This window comes from Lepisosteus oculatus, chromosome 13, assembly GCF_040954835.1.
Source record: "Lepisosteus oculatus isolate fLepOcu1 chromosome 13, fLepOcu1.hap2, whole genome shotgun sequence".
In the NCBI taxonomy this organism is placed as follows: Eukaryota; Metazoa; Chordata; class Actinopteri; order Semionotiformes; family Lepisosteidae; genus Lepisosteus; species Lepisosteus oculatus.
In genome coordinates, this window is record NC_090708.1 from 4,154,556 (window position 1) to 4,178,457 (window position 23,902).

The 23,902-nt window shown below is 37.7% G+C and overlaps 2 protein-coding genes and 1 pseudogene across 2 annotated transcripts; 2 read left to right on the forward strand and 1 right to left on the reverse strand.

Moving 5' to 3' along the window:
• Window positions 1–795: 795 nt before the first annotated feature.
• On the reverse strand, window positions 796–7,072 carry olfcu1 (olfactory receptor C family, u1). The gene is made up of 5 exons (XM_006637544.3): window positions 6,695–7,072; window positions 4,908–5,738; window positions 3,986–4,213; window positions 2,257–2,380; window positions 796–1,715 (listed from the first exon to the last, which is right to left on the reverse strand). Exons 1-5 carry the CDS (start codon window positions 6,995–6,997, stop codon window positions 796–798), a joined length of 2,406 nt encoding a protein of 801 aa, XP_006637607.3. The 5' UTR covers window positions 6,998–7,072.
• A 3,362-nt stretch (window positions 7,073–10,434) lies between these two features.
• On the forward strand, window positions 10,435–15,384 carry LOC102695803 (extracellular calcium-sensing receptor-like; annotated as a pseudogene).
• A 2,820-nt stretch (window positions 15,385–18,204) lies between these two features.
• LOC102696003 (extracellular calcium-sensing receptor-like) lies at window positions 18,205–23,504 on the forward strand. The gene is made up of 5 exons (XM_069197575.1): window positions 18,205–18,477; window positions 19,045–19,875; window positions 20,366–20,593; window positions 21,857–21,980; window positions 22,589–23,504. Exons 1-5 carry the CDS (start codon window positions 18,220–18,222, stop codon window positions 23,494–23,496), a joined length of 2,349 nt encoding a protein of 782 aa, XP_069053676.1. The 5' UTR covers window positions 18,205–18,219; the 3' UTR covers window positions 23,497–23,504.
• Window positions 23,505–23,902: the final 398 nt, after the last annotated feature.

Genomic DNA, 23,902 nt, shown 5'->3' on the forward strand with positions numbered 1-23,902 from the left:
GACCTTTCACTCTCACCCTGCGGTCTGTGTGGGCACTAATACCCCAGCATAGTGAAGGGGACACTATACTGTAAAAAAAGACTCTGTGCTTTGGATGAGACGTAAAACCAAGGTCATTAAAAACCCATGTCTAGATACATGTAGGGCTGTTATCCCGTCGTCCTGGCCAAATGTCCCCTCTGTCTTTTGCCAGTGATGACCTCCTAATAATCCCCATCTATGAACTGGCTTCACCACTCTGTTCTCCTCCCCACTGAGAGCTGATGTGTGGGGAGCGTACTGGTGCACTCTGGCTGCCGTCGCATCATCCAGGTGGGGGTACAGATTGGTGGTGTTGGAGGGGATCCCCATTACCTGTCAAGTGTTTAGAGAAGAGCTACAGTATATACTTGTAGGTGTAAGGATTATTAAAATATGTTTAAGAGCTCAAAACAGCCAAACTTCAGATGAATCCAATTATTAAATCAATTTGAGGGTGTAATTGCGAGTTTCACTGTAACAAAAATCAACCCCTATAGGAGACACAGTTACAGAGACGTACTGTATACAATTTATAATGGGAATAACATAAACGAGACGTGAGTGTAATTTTTAAATCTGTCCAGCAGAGGGTAGCCTCTACCAGGTTATACAACTGTTGTGGAAGGCAAGCCACATCGCCACAAAAAGTAAGCCTTTTTTGCTGTTTATTTTATAATTACTATCAAAAATCGAGGTAGTCTTATCGAGTAAACCCATTTAAATACTTTTAAAAGTTTAATAATAAAAAGCCACTGAAACACGGAACATCATCATTTAAAGTGTGTTGTTTTTTTTAATTTTACTACACGTAATGCTTTTTTTAGTGTTCTTCTCAGGTCTCAGCAAAATTATATAACACTTAGGTGCAAATATACAGATAAGAAGTCCAAAACTGGAGGAAAGAATAGCAAATATTTCCACTGCCACTGTGTATTTTCCCGGGGAGCTTTGATAAGCTGGTATAAATGATATCCAAACTGCAAAAAATATAAACATACTGAAGGTGATGAATTTGGCTTCGTTAAAGGTGCCGGGCAATTTTCTGCCTAAAAAAGCTAACACGAAACAAACACAAGAAAGAAGTCCGATATATCCCAAAACTAAATAGAAGGCCAGCGTTGATCCATCTTTACATTCAAGGATGATCTTCCCACCCTGGTAGGACGTATTTTTGAAAGGGAAAGGGGGAGCCACGATGAGCCACAGGGCACACAGCACAGCTTGAACGACTGTGCAGAGAAAAATGATCGCTCTTTGTTGCAAAGGACCGAACCGTTTGATCGCGTTGGATCCGGGCAGTGTGGCTCTGAAGGCGACTAGCACTACGATAGTCTTTACAAGAATGCAGGAGATGCACAGCACAAAGCTGATTGCAAAGGCTGCGTGGCGAGCCATACAGCTCCAGACCGATGGTTTGCCGATGAACAGAAGTGAACACAGGAAACAGAGAGCCAAGGCAATCAGCAGCAGGAAGCTGAGCTCCGAGTTGTTAGCTCTGACCAGGGGGGTGCTTCTGCAATTGTAGAAAATGACAACAGTGGCCAGTGTTACAGAAACCCCCACAAAAGTCAAAATGACTAAAATGATTCCCAGAGTGTCCTGGAAGGAGAGGAACTCTATTGCTCTCGGTTCACACATCGTCCTGTCTTTATCAGACCAGTGATCCGGAGGACACTTTGTACACTCAGTAGAGTCTGCAGAGAAAAGTGAAATAAAATGTTATCGTTATCAAAGGGACATTGCCACGATTTATCTAAGTCAACGAGTAGGCCTAAGGAAGCCTCAAATTAATTTTACTCAAATAGGAATTAAGAGGCATTATTTTTAAACATAAAATAACCCTTAGGTTCAAGTAGGTCAAGTGTATTATACTGTATTAGGTAAATCTCCTAGGATGTACTGTCAGGCAATTGTACTGTACCAGTTAATTGAGGAAAAGATACTGTTTGTAAAACTGAGGGATCGCATAAGGGCAACATAAAAAGGGTTTTTAGAATGCTGTTCTGCGGGAAACGGTGAAACATAATACACAGAAATGAGCATGTAACACGAAAATAAATAATGAAGGACATGAGATCTCAGCTGGAGGGAGAGAGCAGTAAAGTGAGACTGAGGAGTGGGAAAGGAGGACAGATGGAAGGGAAGCTGAGAATCAGTAGGTGTGGGTGGGGCCGGTGAAGAGGGAGGTAAAGAGATGAATAGGTGGCACTGTCAGCACAGTTAAGTTGCCGTTACCAGATTCGTAGCTGATTTCCCCCTCGGCACAGGGTAGGCAGTCGAAACAGCACAGAGGCTCCCCCACACGAATGGCTTTCCTGGTACCTGGGGGACAGCTCTTACTGCACACTGACCTTGGCACCTGGAGAGGAGCCCAAGGCAATTACTGTAAACTCTCTTCTGCCCTTTGTGAGACTAAGCCTCAGAGCACATACTGTATTAATGGTCTATCACAGAAATGCATGAATGTGTTTAACAAATTGAAATGTGGTATCATTGTTAATTGAAAGACAGTTCTGTATTTTGTATCATCAGCTGCAGTTGGTGACCTTTTCTGACACCAGCTTTGCAAACCTGACTGGGTTGTAATCTGGTCATTTCAGGCATGCAGTTGCCAATATGTCATAGGCACATATTATAGCAGAGTGAAAATCCGATGCCAAAATGCAATGGGCTTGAGGTTTGGCATTTTACAAATGGATTTTCAGAAATTATCCTTTTGTCAGTCGGGCAGTCCTCTTGTGTCAGTCAGGAAAGAAAATAAAGCTGTGAGATTTGCATTCTAATTTTATTATGTCAGGAGTTTGTGTTTTAACAGACTTTATATACATACCCTGATTTTGCTATTTCTCAGACACACTGCTGCTCTTTTTCTGTTTTCCTGATGTGCCCTTATGGGTTTTATGAATCAGAAAACATTACAGTAGCTGAAACAATCAGCGAGATGGACAGGTTCATCTTCACTGAGTTGTGCCTTTGGCTGCCCTACCTCTATCTGAGCCAAAAATGGAGAAGAATAGAGCTCCGAACAGCAGCGTGTTAATGACCCCTGCTAGGAAGCACATTAGCCCGATGTAAAAGAAATGCCTTTACAGTCAGTGCACATGTGCTGGCCCACACATTGTTTCCCATGGTGCTGAGCAGTAACAGATGGCGCGTGTGTTAAGAGTTGTGAGAATAGACACTGCAGAGGATAAATCCCTATGAGCAATTATAGTCTGTCCAGTTAAAAAGAAAACGTTGCCTCTGAAAGAAAATGAGTGCTATTACACCGACTACTAATTGCTGGCCCAAGAGCCACAATATCAAATGCTATAATATCAATTCATCTTAGAGTTCAAACAAAAAATGACATAAAATGAAACAGCTTTTCTATTGTATGTCTGCATAAAATCACCCGAGGAAACCTGAGGCCTACTCTTATTGTTTGCTTTTTGTGATAAGGAGCTAACTGTCTGGTGTGGTATTCTTCAAGAATAACCTGCCAAGACTTGCTTTCAAGATATGGTATTCTGTAGATGTATTGTTCTACTGGGAGTTGAGGTCTTCTCTTATGAGAGGTGTCCTTAGGTAAAGCACGGCAATACTAAAAGTCACAAAGAGAAAACAAAGAAAGATTTGCTTTCCATTTCCTCACATTTTCTGCCAGACTTTCAGATGTGCATGTTCCATACATTCACTCTCCTGGACCACAGCAACACAATATCTTTTGCGTTCAATGCAACGTGAAAACACTAAAGCATGAACCAAACTCCACAATACACTGCAGTCTTGGTCTCAGGACAGAAATTAAAACCTTTCCAAAAAAAAAACAACACAGTCTGAAGGCAAAATCAGTGCACTTCAAATGCTGTCAAACATTGTTGGAGACTCCTGCTTCCACAAAATGTTTGTCTACACGTATCATTTTTATTTCAACATATTATGTGATTTTGCCAAACTTTCACTGACTCAAAAAAATCCCTACCTGTTCCTGACCATCATACCACATGATATCCTTTTCATTTATGTTCAGCTGTGTCCCTTTCGGAGTGGAGGCATCAAAACTTCCAACTTTTACAAATCGGATGTTTCCACTGTCATCTTTCTGCCAATTTATAATGTCGTATAGAGGCACTGGCTCTCCATTTTCATCAAAATTCACTCTTTCTCCAAATTGGTTTATAAAATCAACTTTTTTCAAATAGTTTAGCAGCTGTAAAGAAAGGATAAATAAAAGTAAACAGTCTTTATAGTGAGTGTACTTTCTGGTTGCATATTTCACTCACGAAGTGATAACTTTTAACAAAAGTAAAATAATATTTAATAAAATTCATGAGATACAGGAATTCAGTGCCTAATATTTTCTGAGGGCTATGGACTGCAGAAGGAGAGTGCAGGGAGAGTGAAATGGGTTTCCTGTTCTGCTTTTTTATTATTCAATGTGCAGACAGCACTATTTAATGTTTATCGAATTTTCACACTATGATGTAGAGTGTGAATGTGGAACTATCTATTTTTTGTTTGTGACAATCAAGGAAAGGACCTGTTTTTCAATTATTTATTTTCACAGACTATTTTTTTTTATTTAACAGATCCCAGAATCTCATTGCTTAACCGAATTTTCAGCAGAAATGAATGCCCTTACAATATATACATGAATACTAGGTTATTCTGAGCAATAACATATTGTGAGGAAAACACTGGATAGAAGGACCTGTCTGTTTTGAACAGATTGTTAAATCGATGTGATTTCTGGTGGATTGCAATTTCAAATTGAAAATGTGCATGAAGCAGGATTTGTTTGGTGGGAGAAATAAAAGCAGTCATGATGCGGACTCGTGTGTAATTGAAAGATGTAGGAACAGTGGCTTTTACCGTACGTGCTGGAAGATTACACAGCTGTTTACCTGCCTGTGTTCAAAAGGAAAGACAGCTTTGCAGGCTCTATTCCCCAGTGCCTCTCCTTTGTGCTTGCACTCCAGCAGTTCGTGCAAAGCATGAGCGATGCCATACACAGCCTTGTACACATTGTAGGAAACTCTTAGCTGAGAAACATCTGAGTAAATGTTGTTAGTTGCCCTGAAGTCTTCTGAGCCTGTGCAGATATGGGAGTTGGGAGCTAGATAGTTTGTTTTGACCCCGGGGAAATTAAGCTTGCAGTCAAACAGCTTTTCCCAAAACATGTTAACAAACACTGACTCTGGGCTGGGAGAGGGCCTGATCCTCCAGAGGAAGTCCCTAAGCCCAGGTATTTGTGCACTGCGAAATGCAAAGCCGATAGTTCCTCCCAAAGTTTCCTGGAACTCCGTTGTGGAAAGCAGCGTAGCTGTGACCCAGGCCTCGCTTGCCACCCACTGCCTGCCAGTAACATTCTGACGTATCACCTCTTTCAGGAGTTCAGAAAACTTCCCCTCTGTTGTGAAGACAATGATAACCTTAGCAGTTGAACTTTTGATGGTTTCCACTATCTGTCTGATTTTTTCTGCAGAGTAGGTCTTGGGTATTGTTTTGTAAAAGGACAAACATCCGCCATGTTCCTTCAGTTGCTCCGCAAACGACTGGAGGCCGTATTGACCATAATCATCATCTGTTGCAACAGCGCCCACCCAGGTCCATTTGAAATGTGTCACCAGCTGGACCAGTCCTCTGACCTGAAATAAATCGCTGGGAACTGTCCGGAGAAAAGTGGGAAATTCTCGTTTGTTGGTCAAACAAGCACATGTAGCAAAGTAACTGATCTGAAAAACAGACGTGAAAATACAGTATCAAGGACTGTTACTGTACATTTCAACTAACAGTAACCTATATTTATAACAAATATCTTAAATACATACAGTATGTCTCTCATTCTTTTGTCAGAAACGTTCTTTAGTATTTTACAAATACGGCAACTAACCTTAAGAAGGCTGCATATGCCAAAAAAACATGAATCTATCACTGCCTCAAGAGTAAATGTGATGGTTCACAACATGTTCTTCATGATGAATTATTTCTGTCAGCAACAGTGACCTTTGTAGCTGAACAGTAATACTGTAGTACTTACTGTTTGTGTCATTTCTGAAAAATACAGGAGCAGTAACATCTTTAGACAAAGGTCTCAGTCACTTCTCTTTGAAGACACATACTCTATCACTATAACCTGCCTTCAATTCTACGCACCTGCATGCATTTTAGACTGTTTCATCCTATTTTGGGGTGCATGTGAGAAGACGTTATGCCCCATTTAAAATGTTTTTTTAAACTGAATCTTTGTAGGAGCATGGATTCTCAATGTGCTGCATACCATACACGACTTTAAACAAAACAATTACATTATTAAAACACTACATGATATTATTGCATTGCATATACTGTATATTCAGTGCTTTACAACAGGGTGTGGAGGGATCATTTCTTGTTAATCCATCATCAATGCAAATGATACCATTTGCAAATAAATTTGCCTGGTAAGAATTGCATCTACACATGCGCACATAGTTTGAACTGAAATTGTGTGTGGGGCTTTTAAAATGGAAATAAAATGAATGTAACTAAAAGGCAAAAAAATATTCTTGTTCCTTAGATTTGTGTTGTTGCAAGGCAATGATAAGTACCCATGCATTTTTTAAATTATTGACCGATCATGTCAGTAATTTTGGTGATGTCTGGTTATTCTTTATTCTGCGTATTGAAGAACCACAGTGATATTGCTTACCAGTGGAACACCAAAAGGCCCTATGGTGTGAGCAACTGCTCGGGTAGGAGAAGAGGAAGCCAGACCAATGATGGCAGATACTGGAAAGCTCTTGTTGCACTTTGGACTTAAGACAGCTTCATCGTTGCCATTTACCAGAGTCAATGCCCCTCTCAGGCCGTCATGAACATTATCACAGCTGTCCGCAATTTTATAGCCCAAGGACACTCCAGGCAGAAGAGTGCCATTCTTGTTGATTTCTTCAATTGCAAAGATCATGGTCTGAACCCAGCGAAAAGCCCTGTAATCAAAACTAACAGACATTTCATTAGTGAACTGCAAAAGAGCCCATTCCACATGTGATTTATTATTTCAAAAGCCCAAACATACTGTTATCTTATATATTCTTTTTCAATAAGAGCATTTAAGATCTCCAGTAAATTGCAGATATTACGTGTTTTATTTCATATCATAAAATAAAAATGCAATACAAAACACACCCAAAATGTCAGAAAAAAATTATGAAACTTTACAATATGACCGATCTGACGATGTCGTTAAAAATGTGGAGTTACTTACCCATTGCATTTACTGTAGTGGGGCTGAGAAATATACAATAAGCTGGGTTCAGGAGCTATAAAATGCAGGGGAAACAATCCACCTATCAGAATATCCCCATTTTTTTCTAACACTGGAATATCAAAGTCCTTCTGCAATTTGCATGAACCATTGGTTTCAGACACCTGGATGACTACTGTTAGTAGCGCAGCAACAGGAAAAGGAAAACGTGCTGCACTCTTACCTATAGTCATCTCTGCAATGGGAGTGACGGGCGACAAGCTACTTATATACATAGCTTTGTCTGCATGAGTGATAGACTGATCGTTCAAATGAAATTAAAGCTGCTTCAGTGAATTTTAGAATCACAGATCATATACTGTGCAAATTTCTCCAGGGATAAAAAAGATACTAAAGTAAGGCATTGGGCCTTGTAATGGGTTGGAGAGACAGTGTTTATTTTTAATACACCAGATCTCTAACTGGTGTATCCTTATAGTGATATTCTTACATGATGTTGAATCTAGGCCACATCTTACTGAGCTGTCCCCCCACAATTTAAGTGTTGAATCCCCCCCAAGTGGTTCCGCACCCCTGGTATAAATGTCAGCCTGCTGCACAATCATTTGTGTTGTGCCTAAGCCCCTACTGCCAGGCAGAAAAATGTGAGTGTATGCTCAGTTGCGTGCTTGAGTTGTATCATCTCTTAAATTCAGCAGGATTTCATATTAATAAATCATCTCACAGGTTCATACTTTATAGACTCCTTTTACGTTAGCATGTTTACCCAGCAGTGCAAAGTAAATACGTTAACTAAATTATTCATATGTATTATAAAAATAGCCTAAGGTTTAAGCAAAGCTTTTTCAGTCACTGGGCTATTGTGTAAAGCATGAAGGACTTGATCTGACTCCTGAGGTCCAGTATATCTAAATCTGCTGAAATGTTGCCCTCACACAGTGGATTCCTGTACTGTTTCACGTGTGCTCACCAGCAGCTGCAAGAGTTATCACACATCAAACTACATATGATTTTAGTACAGGTGAAAAGAGAAGAAAGAAAACACAACGTTTCGGCCTTGGAGCCTTCTTTAGGTGTACATATGATTTTAGTCAGGCTTCAGTATTATGAAAAGTCAGCAAAGACTTATTAATGTTTCGGCTTGGTTCAATCTATACATATGCAGACCAAAGAAAGTCCAGCAATCTTTCTTATCTTACACACAGCTCTGCAAAACTATATTTAGATTTTTTAATTTTAACGCATTTAAACATTCCCTGTTTTTTTTAGCCATTGGTAAAAGAAATTAAGTAATTGAAAACTTGAGATGAATTAATTAGAAGATAATAACAATTTTAAATAAGGTCAAGGATTTCTCTGTTTTTGTGCACAACAAATTTAACTCAAAACTCTATGAGGCTAGGAAGCAGCCTTAAGGCATGAGTCAGCTGCAGCAGACTTGCTTGTGACATCCTTTCTCCTTTTACCTGCAGTTAACACCTGGACCTGGATCAGCGAAAACTCTGAGGACTGAGCTCTGTTCAAGACAGGAGCCCAATGCACTGAGGAACAGAACGCTCCTAATATTAGGCTTTTGGCTCCAATTGCACAAATGTCTTTCAGATTTTTAAGGTGATATACTGTATTAAAAAAAAAAGCAATGTGAAAAAAAGAAGAAAAAATCAAGAAAAGAATACACCTCTTTCTGAGTGTAAAACTTATCGAAAAGATTATCATTTTTCATCACAGTCTGATTTGTCCTATTACCCTCTATTTCACTGACTATAAAAATCATCCTAACAAAAAAATAATTGTGTTAGGAGAATATTTATCCTCTCACATATTAAAACAGTTATGAACCATTAATGAAGCATCTCTTAGTTCAGAACAGAATATTGCTTTACACGGTTACTGTATTGCAGGGCTGTTACATCACTTTTGGAAAAGCTGGAAAAGCTTGTGGACAGGTAGACTGGCAGATTTACAAGCTCAAAACCTGCCAAAACAGACCGACCCCAGGGATGTAGGATACAGTGGGCAGAGGGCAATTAGTTCACTATCTGTCACAGAAAGTGCCGGTTCATGCTAAGGCAGAATGATTGCTGTGCCAGTCTAAAACAACAGTACAGTACACGTGACAGGTGGCTGAAGTCACACAGGTATTCTGCTGCATCTTTCCAGAAGGACTGTGGGGTTGTTTACTGTAAAAGGCAGTGACATCAAATAAGAACAATGATGATGATGATTAGTATTATATGCAGTAATAGTAGCAGTGAATTGTAAAGGCATGGGTGAAACAATGCATTTTTCAATTCATCAGTCTGTCCTATAATCGGCACTAGAAGTGTAACATCTCAAGTGTCCACTAGTTTGTAGTTGCACAAACAGAAGATTACAAATCATTTCCAAAATAAGTTGAGAATCAACAGGTACAGTTGTTAAAAAACAGCATTTTAAGTATGACTGTTTAGACACAGAGCGTGCTCCCTTATTAACTCCAAATACACAAATGTTCAGACATTTCTCAGCCTTGTATCATATTAAAATTGAAGCGCCTGCCTTCACATTAATTTATTTGAACATGAAATATAGTTCTTTGGGTTTATGTGCAAAGGGATGACTACATTCTACAATAAGTCCAGAATTCTCATGCCTATTCAGTGCAGTATAACCAGAAAGGATTACATGCACAGCGCATAACATCAACATCTGAAAAGAAAATTACAAATTAAGTTAATTGTTTGATTCAATTCCTTAGTCTCAAAATTATTCTTATTTGGGAAAAGAAGATGAGCAATAATAATTGTCTTCAGTCCATTCACGTTTAATTATAAATTAGTCCCCGGATTTTAAAAGATAATACGGAAATATAAAAACTTGCTGTGAAGTCTGAAATCAGATTTCCTTAAATAAAAATCCCAGTTATTGAGCATACCATTCAAGCACTTGAATTCACAAGCATCATGAGTATGTACTGAGTATGAGAAAAAACGAAAATTTGTTCATGTGTGAATAATGTCATACGTTATAATAATGTTTAAACTCTTTAACTGTGTGTAGTAATTTTTTTCTGCCATCAGGGTATATCTGCATAAATCATCAATTCCTTAACGTAGTTCAGCCACAAAATCTCCTGGGACCCACACCTGGTATATATAGGAGAATTCTGTGAACTTCAGCTCACATCTCATTGTCCGTTTCTGCAGAAATGACATTTTTTCAGTGTCTTCATTTATTGATTACATTAGTTTTTCAACTTGTTGCAGATGAAGATCACACATGCAAAATTCAAGACAGGTTTGAGTTGAATAGCTTACATAAGAATGGGGATATCATGTTAGGAGGGATCTTCGCAATACATTTTAGTACTGTAGATCCCAAACTATCTTTCACTTCTAAGCCAGAACAATGGAGGTGTGAGAGGTGAGTTGATATCAAATCTTACAGTCACACCAGGAGTTACGATAATGATCAAATAAAGATGTGGGTTTCTATCACAGAATATAGGTTTAAGACAAATGTGACAGATTTATATTTTGCTTCTTTTTTCAGCCTTATAAGTTTCCATGCCTCTGTCAGCCTTGATTTTGCAGGATTTCAGTGGGCACAGACCATGGCTTTTGCTATTGAGGAAATAAACAGAGACCCTGCTCTTCTCCCTAACATCACACTGGGATACAGGCTGTATGACAACTGTGTGAACCTGGCAGTGGCTCTGAGAGCAGCAACAGCTCTGATCAGCGGAGAGGATGATTCTGTCACTGACTACGGCTGTACAGGGACTCCCCCTGTCTTAGCCATTGTTGGGGATCCTGGTTCTACACATTCTATTGCCATATCAAGAATGCTGGGCCTCTTCCATATGCCTGTGGTAATGTAAAGAATACCCATACAGAAAAAGGATTTATGCACAGATCAAAAAAGATTAATATACAGTTGTCAGATATTGTTTTTGTTCTAATCTATAAGACATGCACGTTTCAAACATATAAAAATAATCACATATGATAAATGTGCTATATATTACCAAATTAAGAAACTGTCAAATATTATATATGTTAACTTCTTTTTCAATTGTTGTCTTTTCTCCTTGTATTTAGAGGTCCCTAAGAGTCTCAAAGGATTCCTTAATTTTCCGTTTGGAAAATGGCTTCATTTGCATGCACAACTCTTTTCATATTCCTAATGGCTGGAATTAATTTTACATGTATTTTCTTTGTCCTACACAGGTCAGTTATTATGCCACATGTTCTTGCTTAAGCAATAGAAAGGAGTTCCCCTCTTTCTTCAGGACTATTCCCAGTGATACGTTCCAGGTCAAAGCCATGGTTCAAATCATCAGGCATTATGAATGGACTTGGATTGGTGTAATTGTGAGCAATGATGACTATGGGCTGAATGCTTTGAAGACCTTTACAGAGGAGGTAAACAGATTTGGCTGCATAGCTTTTTCAGAAACGCTCCCCAGTGTCAACAGAAAGACTAAAATACTTCAAATCATCAACAGCATCAAGAAGTCAACAGCAAGAGTCATTGTTGTATTTTCATCAGAGGCAAATTTAATTCCTCTGGTTGAAGAGGTTGTTCACCAGAACATCACCGGCAGGCAGTGGATTGCCAGCGAAGCCTGGTCTACCTCAACTGTAATAGTCAGGGAGGAAAACTTCAGCTCGTTTGGTGGGACAATAGGAATTGCCATCAGCAGGGGAGAAATCCCAGGGCTGGAAGAATTTCTCCTACAGATTAGTCCAACTACTGTTATCGGTAACAATTTGATCAAACAGTTCTGGGAAAAAATATTTCACTGCAAATTCCAAGAGAACTCAGTTGAGCACAACTCATCAAGTCCAGTGAATGGTATAATCTGCACTGGATCAGAAGATGTTGAAAAAACCAGAACGTCTTACAGTGATGTGTCAGAACTGCGGGCTTCCTACAACGTGTATAAAGCAGTGTACGCCTTGGCACACTCCCTGCACAATCTGATGTCGTGTGAGCCTGGAAAAGGGCCCTTTCAGAATAACTCCTGTGCAGACATCACAACTGCGCAGCCCTGGCAGGTAGAATTAAAACAGTATTTTCCTGTTTGTCATGTTAGGAGTGAAAATGCTGTATCTATATATGATATATTTTTATCTTAACCATCCATTTTATTTAGCGTTTCATGGAAAGATTCTGGAAAGGATATTTTCCTTACATTGAAAATTATTTTATTTGCTGTTCATACTATTTGAAAATATTATTTTTCCCCTTTCTTGCCACTTACTCACCAGTCTTTTTATCTGCCTACATCCCACATCTAATTATGCACAATTATAATTCTCATTGTGTTTAGTTGCCTAACAAAACAAAATGTATTGTTTGTTGCAGTTAAAATTACAGGCAATGGCAGTAATTAGTGTCATATACTGTACATGAACTAATCTCACTTTCCAGTGACAGTAATTGTAAACACACTTAATTTGCTCTTAATTGCTTAATTTATTTATTTACTTGTCTTAATTGCTTAATTGGTTTAAAAGTTAATAAGCCTGTCCCAAGTAGAATTGTGTGATTAACCTACAATAAATGCTTGCAGCTAGAAAAATATGATTATATAGATATATGTCTGAAAATATAATTGCAAAATTGATCAGTAATTCAAATGTCAAAACTTTATAAATGTGAGGTTATTGTTTATTTCGGAGAGAAAAAAAAAACAATGGATAATGCCCAGTGCAGAGGAAATGTTGTTTGTCATTGTTTGTATTTAATGAATTATAAAACTATTTTATCACACGATTTATAGTAGATTTGACTTCTGACCTATAGAAGCTGAAAATTATGAGGTTAAATTGCTTACATTGCTTGTGAATTTTAAAGTTGCCTACTACAGCTACAGTAATCTTGTGTAATTTACCACGCTTTACTTCTTTCAAGCTGCTGCACTACCTGGCGAGAGTGAACTTCACTACTCACTATGGAGACAGGGTGTCCTTCGATGAGAACGGAGATGCTCTTGCAATCTATGATGTGATGAACTGGCAGAGGGCCGATGACGGGTCTGTGAAAACAGTAACAGTCGGTCTGTTTGATGAATCAGCTCCTGCTGGACAAGAGCTCACACTGAATGAAGACAAAATCTTCTGGAACTTTGACACAGTTCGTAATTTAAAAAAAAATAAGCCTCTTTGTTTTCATTGTTTGCAAGAAAACTACTTTCTGTCCTGTGGTGTTCCCTTTGTGCATGCTACATAAGGATCTGTGACCTTTCGTTCATTTTATTTTGCTAACCGTGGTTTGTTTGAACTTCTGTGTGTATTTTGCAAATCCTGTAATGCAACAAAATTTTCATCTGGGTTTTAAATCTTTAGAGTCCATGCTGTAAGTCCACCATAAAATCAAATGCTTTAAACAGAAAGTGTGGGACTAAATTATAACTGATATGGCTGCGTTAAGAAATTAAAAAAAAATAAAGTGCTCACCATGATGAACGTTCATTTTTTGGCTTGACATTTGCAGTTTGAGGTGAACACTTTATCTTCCTTCCCCAGCCCCCCTGGTCTGTGTGCAGTGAAAGCTGTCAGCCTGGCACCAGGAAGGCAACCAGGAAAGGGGAGCCCCTCTGCTGTTTCGACTGTGTGCCTTGTGCAGAGGGAGAGATCAGCAACCACACAGGTGGGCAGGCATAGTTCCTTTATAGAAATAAAATGTTCATTTGAGTTTTTCTTATGCAAACTTTTACCACTGATAATTAAAACACATCAATGTTAAATAGTTTCTCATTATAAATGCTTTAGATAAAGCTTTATACTGTATATACAGCAATACAGTGTATAAATTATCACATGCTTTAAATAGGGGTCTCTAGTGTATTTTTATTTTCTGTTTTCTGTGTGTTTTCTGTTTTCCTTTTTGGTGTCTTTTTAAGGGCTATGGATTTTAATATTTTTTAAATCACTTTGTTCCTAATTATCACGTTCTTTATGAACAAACTGACATTGAATTCAAAGGTGTTGAATACAGTCATTCTTCTTTATCACACATTGCAATGATGAAATAAAGTAATAATTTTCATTTCTGTTTCAGATTCTATTGGGTGTTTCCAATGTCCACTAGATTCATGGCCAAACCCAAGCAGAGACCAGTGTGTGCTGAAGGAAATTGAGTTTCTTTCATATGAAGAGACTTTAGGAATCTCTTTGACAACAATCTCATTATTTGGGGGGTGTATTTCAGCTGCAGTTTTAGCTGTGTTCATTTACTACAGGAACACCCCAATCGTAAGAGCCAACAATTCTGAACTGAGCTTCCTGCTGCTGCTTTCTCTAATACTCTGCTTCCTCTGCTCATTGCTGTTTATTGGTCAGCCACTACACCTCACCTGTATGCTGAGACATGTTGTGTTTGGAATCAGTTTTGTCTTGTGCATATCTTGCATTCTTGTGAAAACCATTGTTGTCATCATGGCCTTCAGAGCCACACTGCCAGACAATAATGTCATGAAGTGGTTTGGTGCTGCTCAGCAGAGGCACTGTTTTTGTCTTTACTGTCATCCAGGCTGTAATCTGTACTGTATGGCTGAGTACAGCATCCCCTGTGCCTTTTAAAAACATGCAGTATCAAAACTCAAAAATCATTTTTGAGTGTTATATTGGATCGATTACTGGATTTAGTTTCCTGCTGGGGTACATAGGCTTGCTAGCCAGTGTCTGCTTTGTGCTGGCTTTCCTTGCAAGGAACCTGCCTGACAACTTCAATGAAGCCAAGTTCATCACTTTCAGCATGCTCATCTTCTGTGCAGTTTGGATCGCTTTCATACCAGCTTATGTCAGCTCTCCTGGGAAATACTCGGACGCTGTGGAGATTTTTGCCATCTTGGCTTCAAGTTTTGGTCTCCTAATTTCGATATTTGCTCCAAAATGTTACATTATTCTGATTCATCCAGAGAAAAATACCAAGAAAGTCCTCATGGGCAAAGCAATCTCTAAGAAGTAATTAGGCTACTTTGCATGTTCTTCAAGACTTTATGGCTTCGTAAGGAGGCCCTGTTCTTCTGAACTGAGAAAAGGCCTCTAAATAATGCATAGTGCTTTGCTTATGTCCAGAATGATATAATATTCCTGTTCCATATAAGTTCATACAGTACTAATAGCACTTCAGTTCTATAATGTGCAGACAATATCAAAGTTAATATTTTCATATTAAAAGGTTTTATAAGACATTCTGTCATGTCATGTGATGTTTGATTATTCGTGAATAGCTTTTAATCTGCTGTGCAGTTTTGTATGTCTAAAATGTGATCAGAAAGCCAGTAGGGCACAATTGTCCACTTAAGACATATTGCAAAATAAACTTCTATCTTAGTAATTGCCTTGAAAAATCATTTCAAATATGCTTATTTTCTGCCAAGCTGCCCTAAAGTTTCCAGACAGCTGTCACAGTTTTCATTGCTAGTTCCTTTTTACCCTGTGCCTGTAATTCATAGCTGGGCCTTAATGATTGAAGCCTCTAAGGACTGAACCCAGATCACTAGAGCACCTCAGTGCTTCACCACAGTCTCTCTCACTGCAGTCTGAGTGCTCTGAGTGAACAACAAGGCTTGTATTTCTATGGGTGTCAAATTTCTGATCTAGTTGAATAAAATAGTGATACATTCTGAAATTGTAATTGAGTAGATACTGCGAGGTAAATCTATTAATTATATACTACTAATAATACAATTACTGTATTATTTTTAATGTAAATCTTAGATGATGCTAAGACATACAGTACCTTATTTGGGAAGCATTCATAATGTTTTGCAAATGATTGTCAGATGATACTTGATCAAATGTGTGTATAGCAATGCAATGAGTTGGCTGTGGAATAACACTTGTATCTCACATTAGTGCAACATGTAAAACATTGCTAAACAAACCACTTTCTTAAGAATTCGAAAGATTATATACAGCAATAGGCAGTTCTTAGATCACAGCAAGTGAGATTGTGCTTCCCAGAGATAAAAAAATGGATTTTTCTTTTACTGGGATTAGTTCTTCTGTTAGAATTTAGAACATCTTAGAACACAGAACATTTAGGATGCATAATCATTTAGTTAAAATATTATTTATAAGCATTTACTGTATTTTCTTAGAAATCTTAAACATTTATGAAAATTATTTTTAAAAATGTTTAATTTATCCATTCATATTCACAAAAGCATGCTATTTTAGCAATGATACTGTAGAACTTTAAAAATCGCACTAAACTAGCGCATTACAAAACTTCTTAGGTTGTTATTATATAAAAAAGATGAAGGTTTGTTTTTGGAGTGCTCTAAGTAACCACCAAGGCCTCAAAACCACGGGCATCATATTGAGCATCGAGGGCAGTTGAGTGAACACCAAGGGCAATTGAGACAGATGTGGCAGATTTGTGCAGATTCAGACACAGAAATTTAATTCAATTAATCCTGACAATCAAAATATATTCAAGAAGGCAAACAAACGTTTCATCAGAATTTGTATAAAATTTGAAAAAGCTAGTGAAACATTATTGTGATTATTATTCCATCCACTGTATGGGAATGGCTGAAAATGAGATGGTCACAGAATCAGACTGGTATACCACTGGATGCTAGAAGCTGTTATGGACTGGGTTTCACTGATAAAGCTTTTCTACACCAGATTGTAGAATCTGAAAAGAATAATCATACATCATCATAAATAGAATCAACTCTACGAAGTAAGAAACACATACAGTATGCAATACTATGCATATACTAAGAAGATCCATTTAAAATGACTATTCAACACTTCTACAGGGGTGGCCTGTGTCTTTGAGCTTTAGAGCAATTTATATATACAGCAAATAGAAAATATTTCCTCCACTATGGGCCTCTGTCTCCAGTCTTTCAAGTATTCCAAAGACGGGAATTCTTTCTATAGACAGTAGAGCCTTATGGTTTTCAGCTTAACAATTGTATAATTTTCTCCCGAGATCTGTTAGAGACTCTGGGCCTGTTTGTTCCTAGAAAATATGGCTTGAAAGTGTTTTTATTCTATAAGGCTCATTTTTTAACTGTTTGTTTTTTGTTTCTCACAAGTTGTTTCATGTTTGTTTTAACATTTCTTCCTACAAAGTTCAGAGATATGGTGAAAGGTGCTACAGATATTCGCATCACTGTAGAAATCCATCAATAGAAAATTAAAAATGTGTATGCATATTCAGAAATATACATACTGTATGTTCCCATAGAAAGTATGTTATAATATGCAATGTTTTCACATACCCTTGAGACACTTGTATTAATTTAATCTTATCAGGAATAACCTGATTTTTGGAAACATTCCTAGTATTTTTCAGATGGTTTTCAGCTGAAACGTCACAAAATGTGTTTGTAGTAGTGCTCGTGACTTAGCTGTAGGATGTCACCTAGCGCCACATTTAAAACACTGCTTAACAAAGCACTCTCTCAGGAATAAGACATTGCCTATATAATAGGAAGTTCTTAGACCACAGCAAGTAAGGTTGTGCATCAGCAGGGATGAAATTTATTCAGTGTATTTTTCAATTACAGGGTTTAGTTCTTCACATTCTCACTTTAAAACAACCTATTTGCACTCTTCGAGAAAAATTTGAGCTCTCTGGGTTGTTTAAAAATGGAGATATTCTTTTTGGAGGCATATTTGAGGTGCATTTAACAGTAACATACCCTGAATTGTCTTTTACATCAAAACCAGACCGGCTGAGATGTGGGAGGTGAGTTAAAATGTACATTGTTGTATGGCATTAATAATTAAATATAATTAAAAAAAATTACTAGGGTACTTTTTCTGAGAATCTGAAGATAGCTATGAATTATTTACAGGTTACATTATCAGAAAGATAATTTCCTTACATCATGTCTTTGAATATTACAATAACAATTATGTTTTTAAGCAGACGCATAAGTTAAATAATTTTATCAATTTAATTTTTTGTCTTCCTTCAGCTTTTCCCTGTTAGCATTTCAGTGGGCACAGGTCATGGCTTTTGCTATTGAGGAAATAAACAGAGACCTTGCTCTTCTCCCTAACATCACACTGGGATACAGGCTGTATGACAACTGTGTGAACCTGGCAGTGGCTCTGAGAGCAGCAACAGCTCTGATCAACGGAGAGGAGGACTCCTTTACTGACTACAGCTGTACAGGGACTCCCCCTGTCTTAGCCATTGTTGGGGATCCTGGCTCAACAAACTCTATTACCATATCAAGAATACTGGGTCTTTTTCGGGTTCCAATGGTACAGTAAAACATATATATTTAAACTGAAAACTTAGTAATTTATCATATACAGTAAAAATCAATGATTTATAAACATTTATAACATAAAAGTGTAAAAAAGAAAAAATCTGATAAAAAATTAAATATATGAATATCTTTAGATACAAAAAAAAGTAATATAAATAAAAAATATTTGCCCCATTTGGCTGTCAGACTGCACAATTTAAAAACTCATCTTGGAAATACAGTCAAAAAACATTTTCATAAGTTAAATAATTTTAAAATAAACCTCAAATATAGGAGGAGGAAATATAGGAGGAAATAAACCTCAAATATAGGAGGAGGAAATATAGGTTTTCCTATTGAGGAAATAAACATCAAAAATGCCTTTGTCGCAAACATTCATTATTGTACTCATTAAGACAGGAACCTATGGTAATCACTGCAGGGCTACATTCATTATATAAAAGAATAACTTCTATCCCTTCTGAACTATCTGAAATTTTATATCTTTTAATTTAATTAAGTATTTAATGCGTTTAGCTATTAATTCATTCTTTGTAACTCTCTGTTTTGTGTTTTCCAGGTCAGTTATTATGCCACATGCTCTTGCTTAAGTAACAGAAAAGAGTTCCCTTCATTTTTTAGGACCATACCAAATGATAAGTTTCAAGTCAAAGCTATGATCGAAATTATCAAATACTTTGGATGGACATGGGTGGGTGTAATAGCAAGCAATGATGACTACGGTCAGAGTGCTGTCAAGAGCTTTACTGAGGAGGTAGACAAGATTGGCTGTATAGCTTTCTCAGAAACCCTCCCCAGTGTCAATTCAAAGGTTAGAATATTTCAAATCATGGAGACTATCCAGCAGTCTACTGCAAGAGTCATCGTTGTGTTCTCTGAAGGAGCACATTTTTTTCCTCTGGCTGAAGAAATTGTTCGCCAAAACATCACTGACAGGCAGTGGATTGCAAGCGAGGCCTGGGTGTTCTCCACTTTAATTTCTAGGGCAGAATTGATGAGCTCTTTCACTGGGACTATAGGAATTGCCATCCGCAGAGGAGAAATTCCAGGGCTGGAAAACTTTCTCCTTGGTATCCATCCTGGGTCTGGTCCGAATACTGGTTTAGTGGAAGAGTTCTGGGAAATAAATTTTGATTGCAAATTTGAAGGGAAAACAAGTACTAACAGCTCTTTATATGAGGTGAAGGGAAAGATCTGCACAGGATCAGAAGAGCTCAACAGTAGAAAAACTGCTTACAGTGATGTTTCAAAACTGCGGGCTTCCTACAACGTGTATAAAGCAGTGTACGCCTTGGCACACTCCCTGCACAACCTGATGTCCTGCGAGCCTGGAAAAGGGCCCTTTCAGAATAACTCCTGTGCAGACATCACAACTGTGCAGCCCTGGCAGGTGAGAACTACTGTATTTTTTAAGTGTGTAGTATGTACTGTACAGTTCTGTGATTGTGACAGCTTATATACTGTATTTTTACTATTGTAGTTTTTTTAAATTTGTAAATTGGTTATAATTTCTTGTTAAACTTTCCCTGTGTATCTCCTGCTCGAGTACTGTCATCATATTTTTCACACCATTCACCCGTACACCAAACTGCATGTGCTTTACATTTTGTTACATGAAGTAAAAATGACTATAACACATACAGTATTAGCATACACAAAGACAATATGTGTAACAGGCATTATAGTATTTGTCATACACAGTGGCTGCAAATAATTTTGAAACAGCAAATATAAGAAAACAAATGATATGGACCTGTGTATACTGTATATTTAAATGTGTGTTTTCTTTTCAGTTGTAAATATCAAAACAATATGCATTATCATTTTAATGCAAGAGTGCAGTGCATTCACTGTTACCTTTTTATTATTTTTTGTCCCAGGTGCTGCACTACCTGGAGAGAGTGAACTTCACTACTCACTATGGAGACAGGGTGTCCTTCGATGAGAACGGAGATGCTCTTGCAATCTATGATGTGATGAACTGGCAGAGGGCCGATGACGGGTCTGTGAAAACAGTAACAATCGGTCTGTTTGATGAATCAGCTCCTGCTGGACAAGAGCTCACTCTGAATGAAGACAAGATCTTCTGGAACTTTAAACACAACAGCGTAAGTTAATCCAAATTGTTCTTAAATCACTTACGTTTATACACTGAAATTCAACATTTCAGATTTGTTTAAAAATATTTCTTTGAGTCAATTATTTAAACTCATAAACTTATATTCCATCAATACAAATCATATAAATGTCCCATATAGAGTTTTTTGTAGGTTTGACCTTATTTAGCACCCTTAAACTAAATATTTTTAGTTGAAAAAAGATGTACATATATATTTGCAATATTTTACAGGAGATTGAAGCATAAATTCATTATTATTATTATAAATAATGGGCGGAGCGGTGGCTCTGTGGCTAAGGATCTGCGCCTGTGACTGGAAGGTTGCCGGTTCAAATCCCGCGGCTGGCAGAGGAATCCTACTCCATTGGGCCCCTGAGCAAGGCCCTTAACCCTAACTGCTCCAGGGGCGCCGTACAATGGCAGACCCTGCGCTCTGACCCCCAGCTTCTCTCCCTGTCTCTGTGTCTGTGTCTCCATGGAGAAAAGCTGGGGTATGCGAAAAGACGCATTCCTAATGCAAGAAATTGTATAGGGCTAATAAAGAAACATTATTATTATTAAATGTCCTGATGTTTTCATTTTTAACCGGTTTATTTTTTTCTGTTGTGAAACTTCACTCCAAATATATTATTATCTCCTCCTGCTTAGGGAAGAAAGTATAATACTTTACTACTACCACTTTAATACTGCTACTTTACTAATACAGATACCTACTTAGGGGGGAAATGTAATAGATTTATCAGGTAGAGAGACATCAGTGTGATAATAACCAACCTGTAATGTAGACTGAATGTAAATAAATGTTAGGAAAAAGAAAACGAATCTAGACAATAGCCTGAGCTACACACCTCACCCTAGTCTTACAGTATTTTTATTACAGTTCAGTTATGAATGGACATCTATAGTATAATGTTACTGATAGCCCAAAAGGGACAACTTAGCCAATTAAACCTGAGTTGTATGTCATGGCGAGGTGAGAGGAATCTGAGGTGCCTGGTGAAAACCCAGGGGTGGAATAAGCACAGGACGTGAGAGCTGTCTGATAATCATCACCGTAATGCCCAAATTATACCCCAATGAATTAAAAGGCTTTTCATCTTCTTGCATTCTGTTACTGTTCCAAGAAAATCAGCAAGGCTGTACTCTGAAAGGATGGCAAAACATATAGGAACATCAGATCACTTATATTGACAATTTTTAATTTTTCCTTATTACTGCTGCCAGAACTGAACACCATATTGTCCTTCCCCAGCCCCCCAGGTCTGTGTGCAGTGAAAGCTGTCAGCCTGGCACCAGGAAGGCAACCAGGAAAGGGGAGCCCCTCTGCTGTTTCGACTGTGTGCCTTGTGCAGAGGGAGAGATCAGCAACCACACAGGTGCTCATCAGACATTCTTTCTTATCTCTACAGTGAAAGAGTAAAAGGAAATTTAAAAATAGAGTACTGTTCCTCAAAAGTGTGTATAATTTCATTAAATGTATACATACAGTACCACCTATATTTGAGTGTGTTTCAGACCTGTGTAATCAGTGCTTCACTTTTTAGTTAACATAAAGCTTTTAGAGTAACACTAGTTCAGAGTAGATATATTTAAATCTAAAAATAAAAAAATCCAGATTCATCTGAATTGTTTCCAATACTTACTATAGTATACTTCAGATGTATATGTGTTTTCTATTTTTCATGGAAAAGATCACCTTTTTAATATCTCATGCATGCAAATAGTTGCCTCATATATTACTTTTGACTGAATTCAATATTAATTTTCTTTATAATACTGAATTCAAAATGTATTTTTGTTTCATCTGATCTTAATTACCATATCAAGAAAAGGGTACTGTATGTTTAAAATAGTCTTGAACATGATCTCTCACTGAAACTCTTCCTCTTTCTTAGGTTTGAACACTCCTATTTGACATAAAAGTAACATCATTGACTACTTTTTTAGGATGTTCAATTTGTAATTTAAACAATTTTTCTTTCAGATTCTATTGACTGTTTCAAATGCTCTCCAGATTTCTGGCCAAACTCAAGCAGAGACCAATGTGTACTGAAGGAAATCGAGTTCCTTTCATATGAAGAGACTTTAGGAATCTCTCTGACAACAATCTCAGTATTTGGAGCATGTATTTCAGCTGGCGTTTTAGCTGTGTTTATTTACTACAGGAACACTCCTATTGTAAGAGCCAACAATTCTGAACTGAGCTTCCTGCTGCTGCTTTCTCTAATACTCTGCTTCCTCTGCTCATTGCTGTTTATTGGTCAGCCACTACACCTCACCTGTATGCTGAGACATGTGGTGTTTGGAATCAGTTTTGTTTTGTGCATATCTTGCATTCTTGTGAAAACCATTGTTGTCATCATGGCCTTCAGAGCCACACTGCCAGACAATAATGTCATGAAGTGGTTTGGTGCTGCACAACAGAGAGGCACTGTTTTTGTCTTTACAGTCATCCAGGCTATGATCTGTATAATATGGTTGAGTACAGCATCCCCTGTGCCTTTTAAAAACACACAGTATCAAAATTCTAAAATAATTTTTGAGTGTTACATTGGCTCAATAACTGGATTTAGTTTCCTTTTGGGGTACATAGGCTTGCTAGCCAGTGTTTGTTTTCTGCTGGCTTTCCTTGCAAGGAACCTGCCTGACAACTTCAATGAAGCCAAGTTCATCACTTTCAGCATGCTCATCTTCTGTGCAGTTTGGATCGCTTTCATACCAGCTTATGTCAGCTCTCCTGGGAAATACTCGGACGCTGTGGAGATTTTTGCTATCTTGGCTTCAAGCTTTGGTCTACTGCTTTCAATTTTTGCTCCAAAATGTTACATCATTCTGCTTCATCCAGAGAAAAATACAAAGAAGGCCCTTATGAGCAGAGCAGACCCAAAGTAAAGAATATTAAATTTTGTTTTCAGCATCGCTGTGTTTTCTGCTATGCCATTTGCCATGTTTTCAAAGGAAAAAATATTTAAAATTTTCAGTATGTACTGTATGTAGAAAATGTGAGATACCTGACAATAACTGTCCTGTCATTAAAACTTACAAAATGACATACTAATGTAGAAAAAGGAACCTATTGGTTTCAAATAAATATTTTAAAAAGATGTTAAATGTGAGTACTGTGTAATAGGGCTATGTGGTGAATTTACTGTACTTTTTTTACAGGCACTGATTATAGCCAAGGTGGCCAAGGTGGACTGCAGTGACTTTATTTGTTATGTTGCCAAATAAAACACATAAAATACCACAGCATCTTAGCAGAGTAACAGATTTACTTATACCTATTCTTATCTCAGAA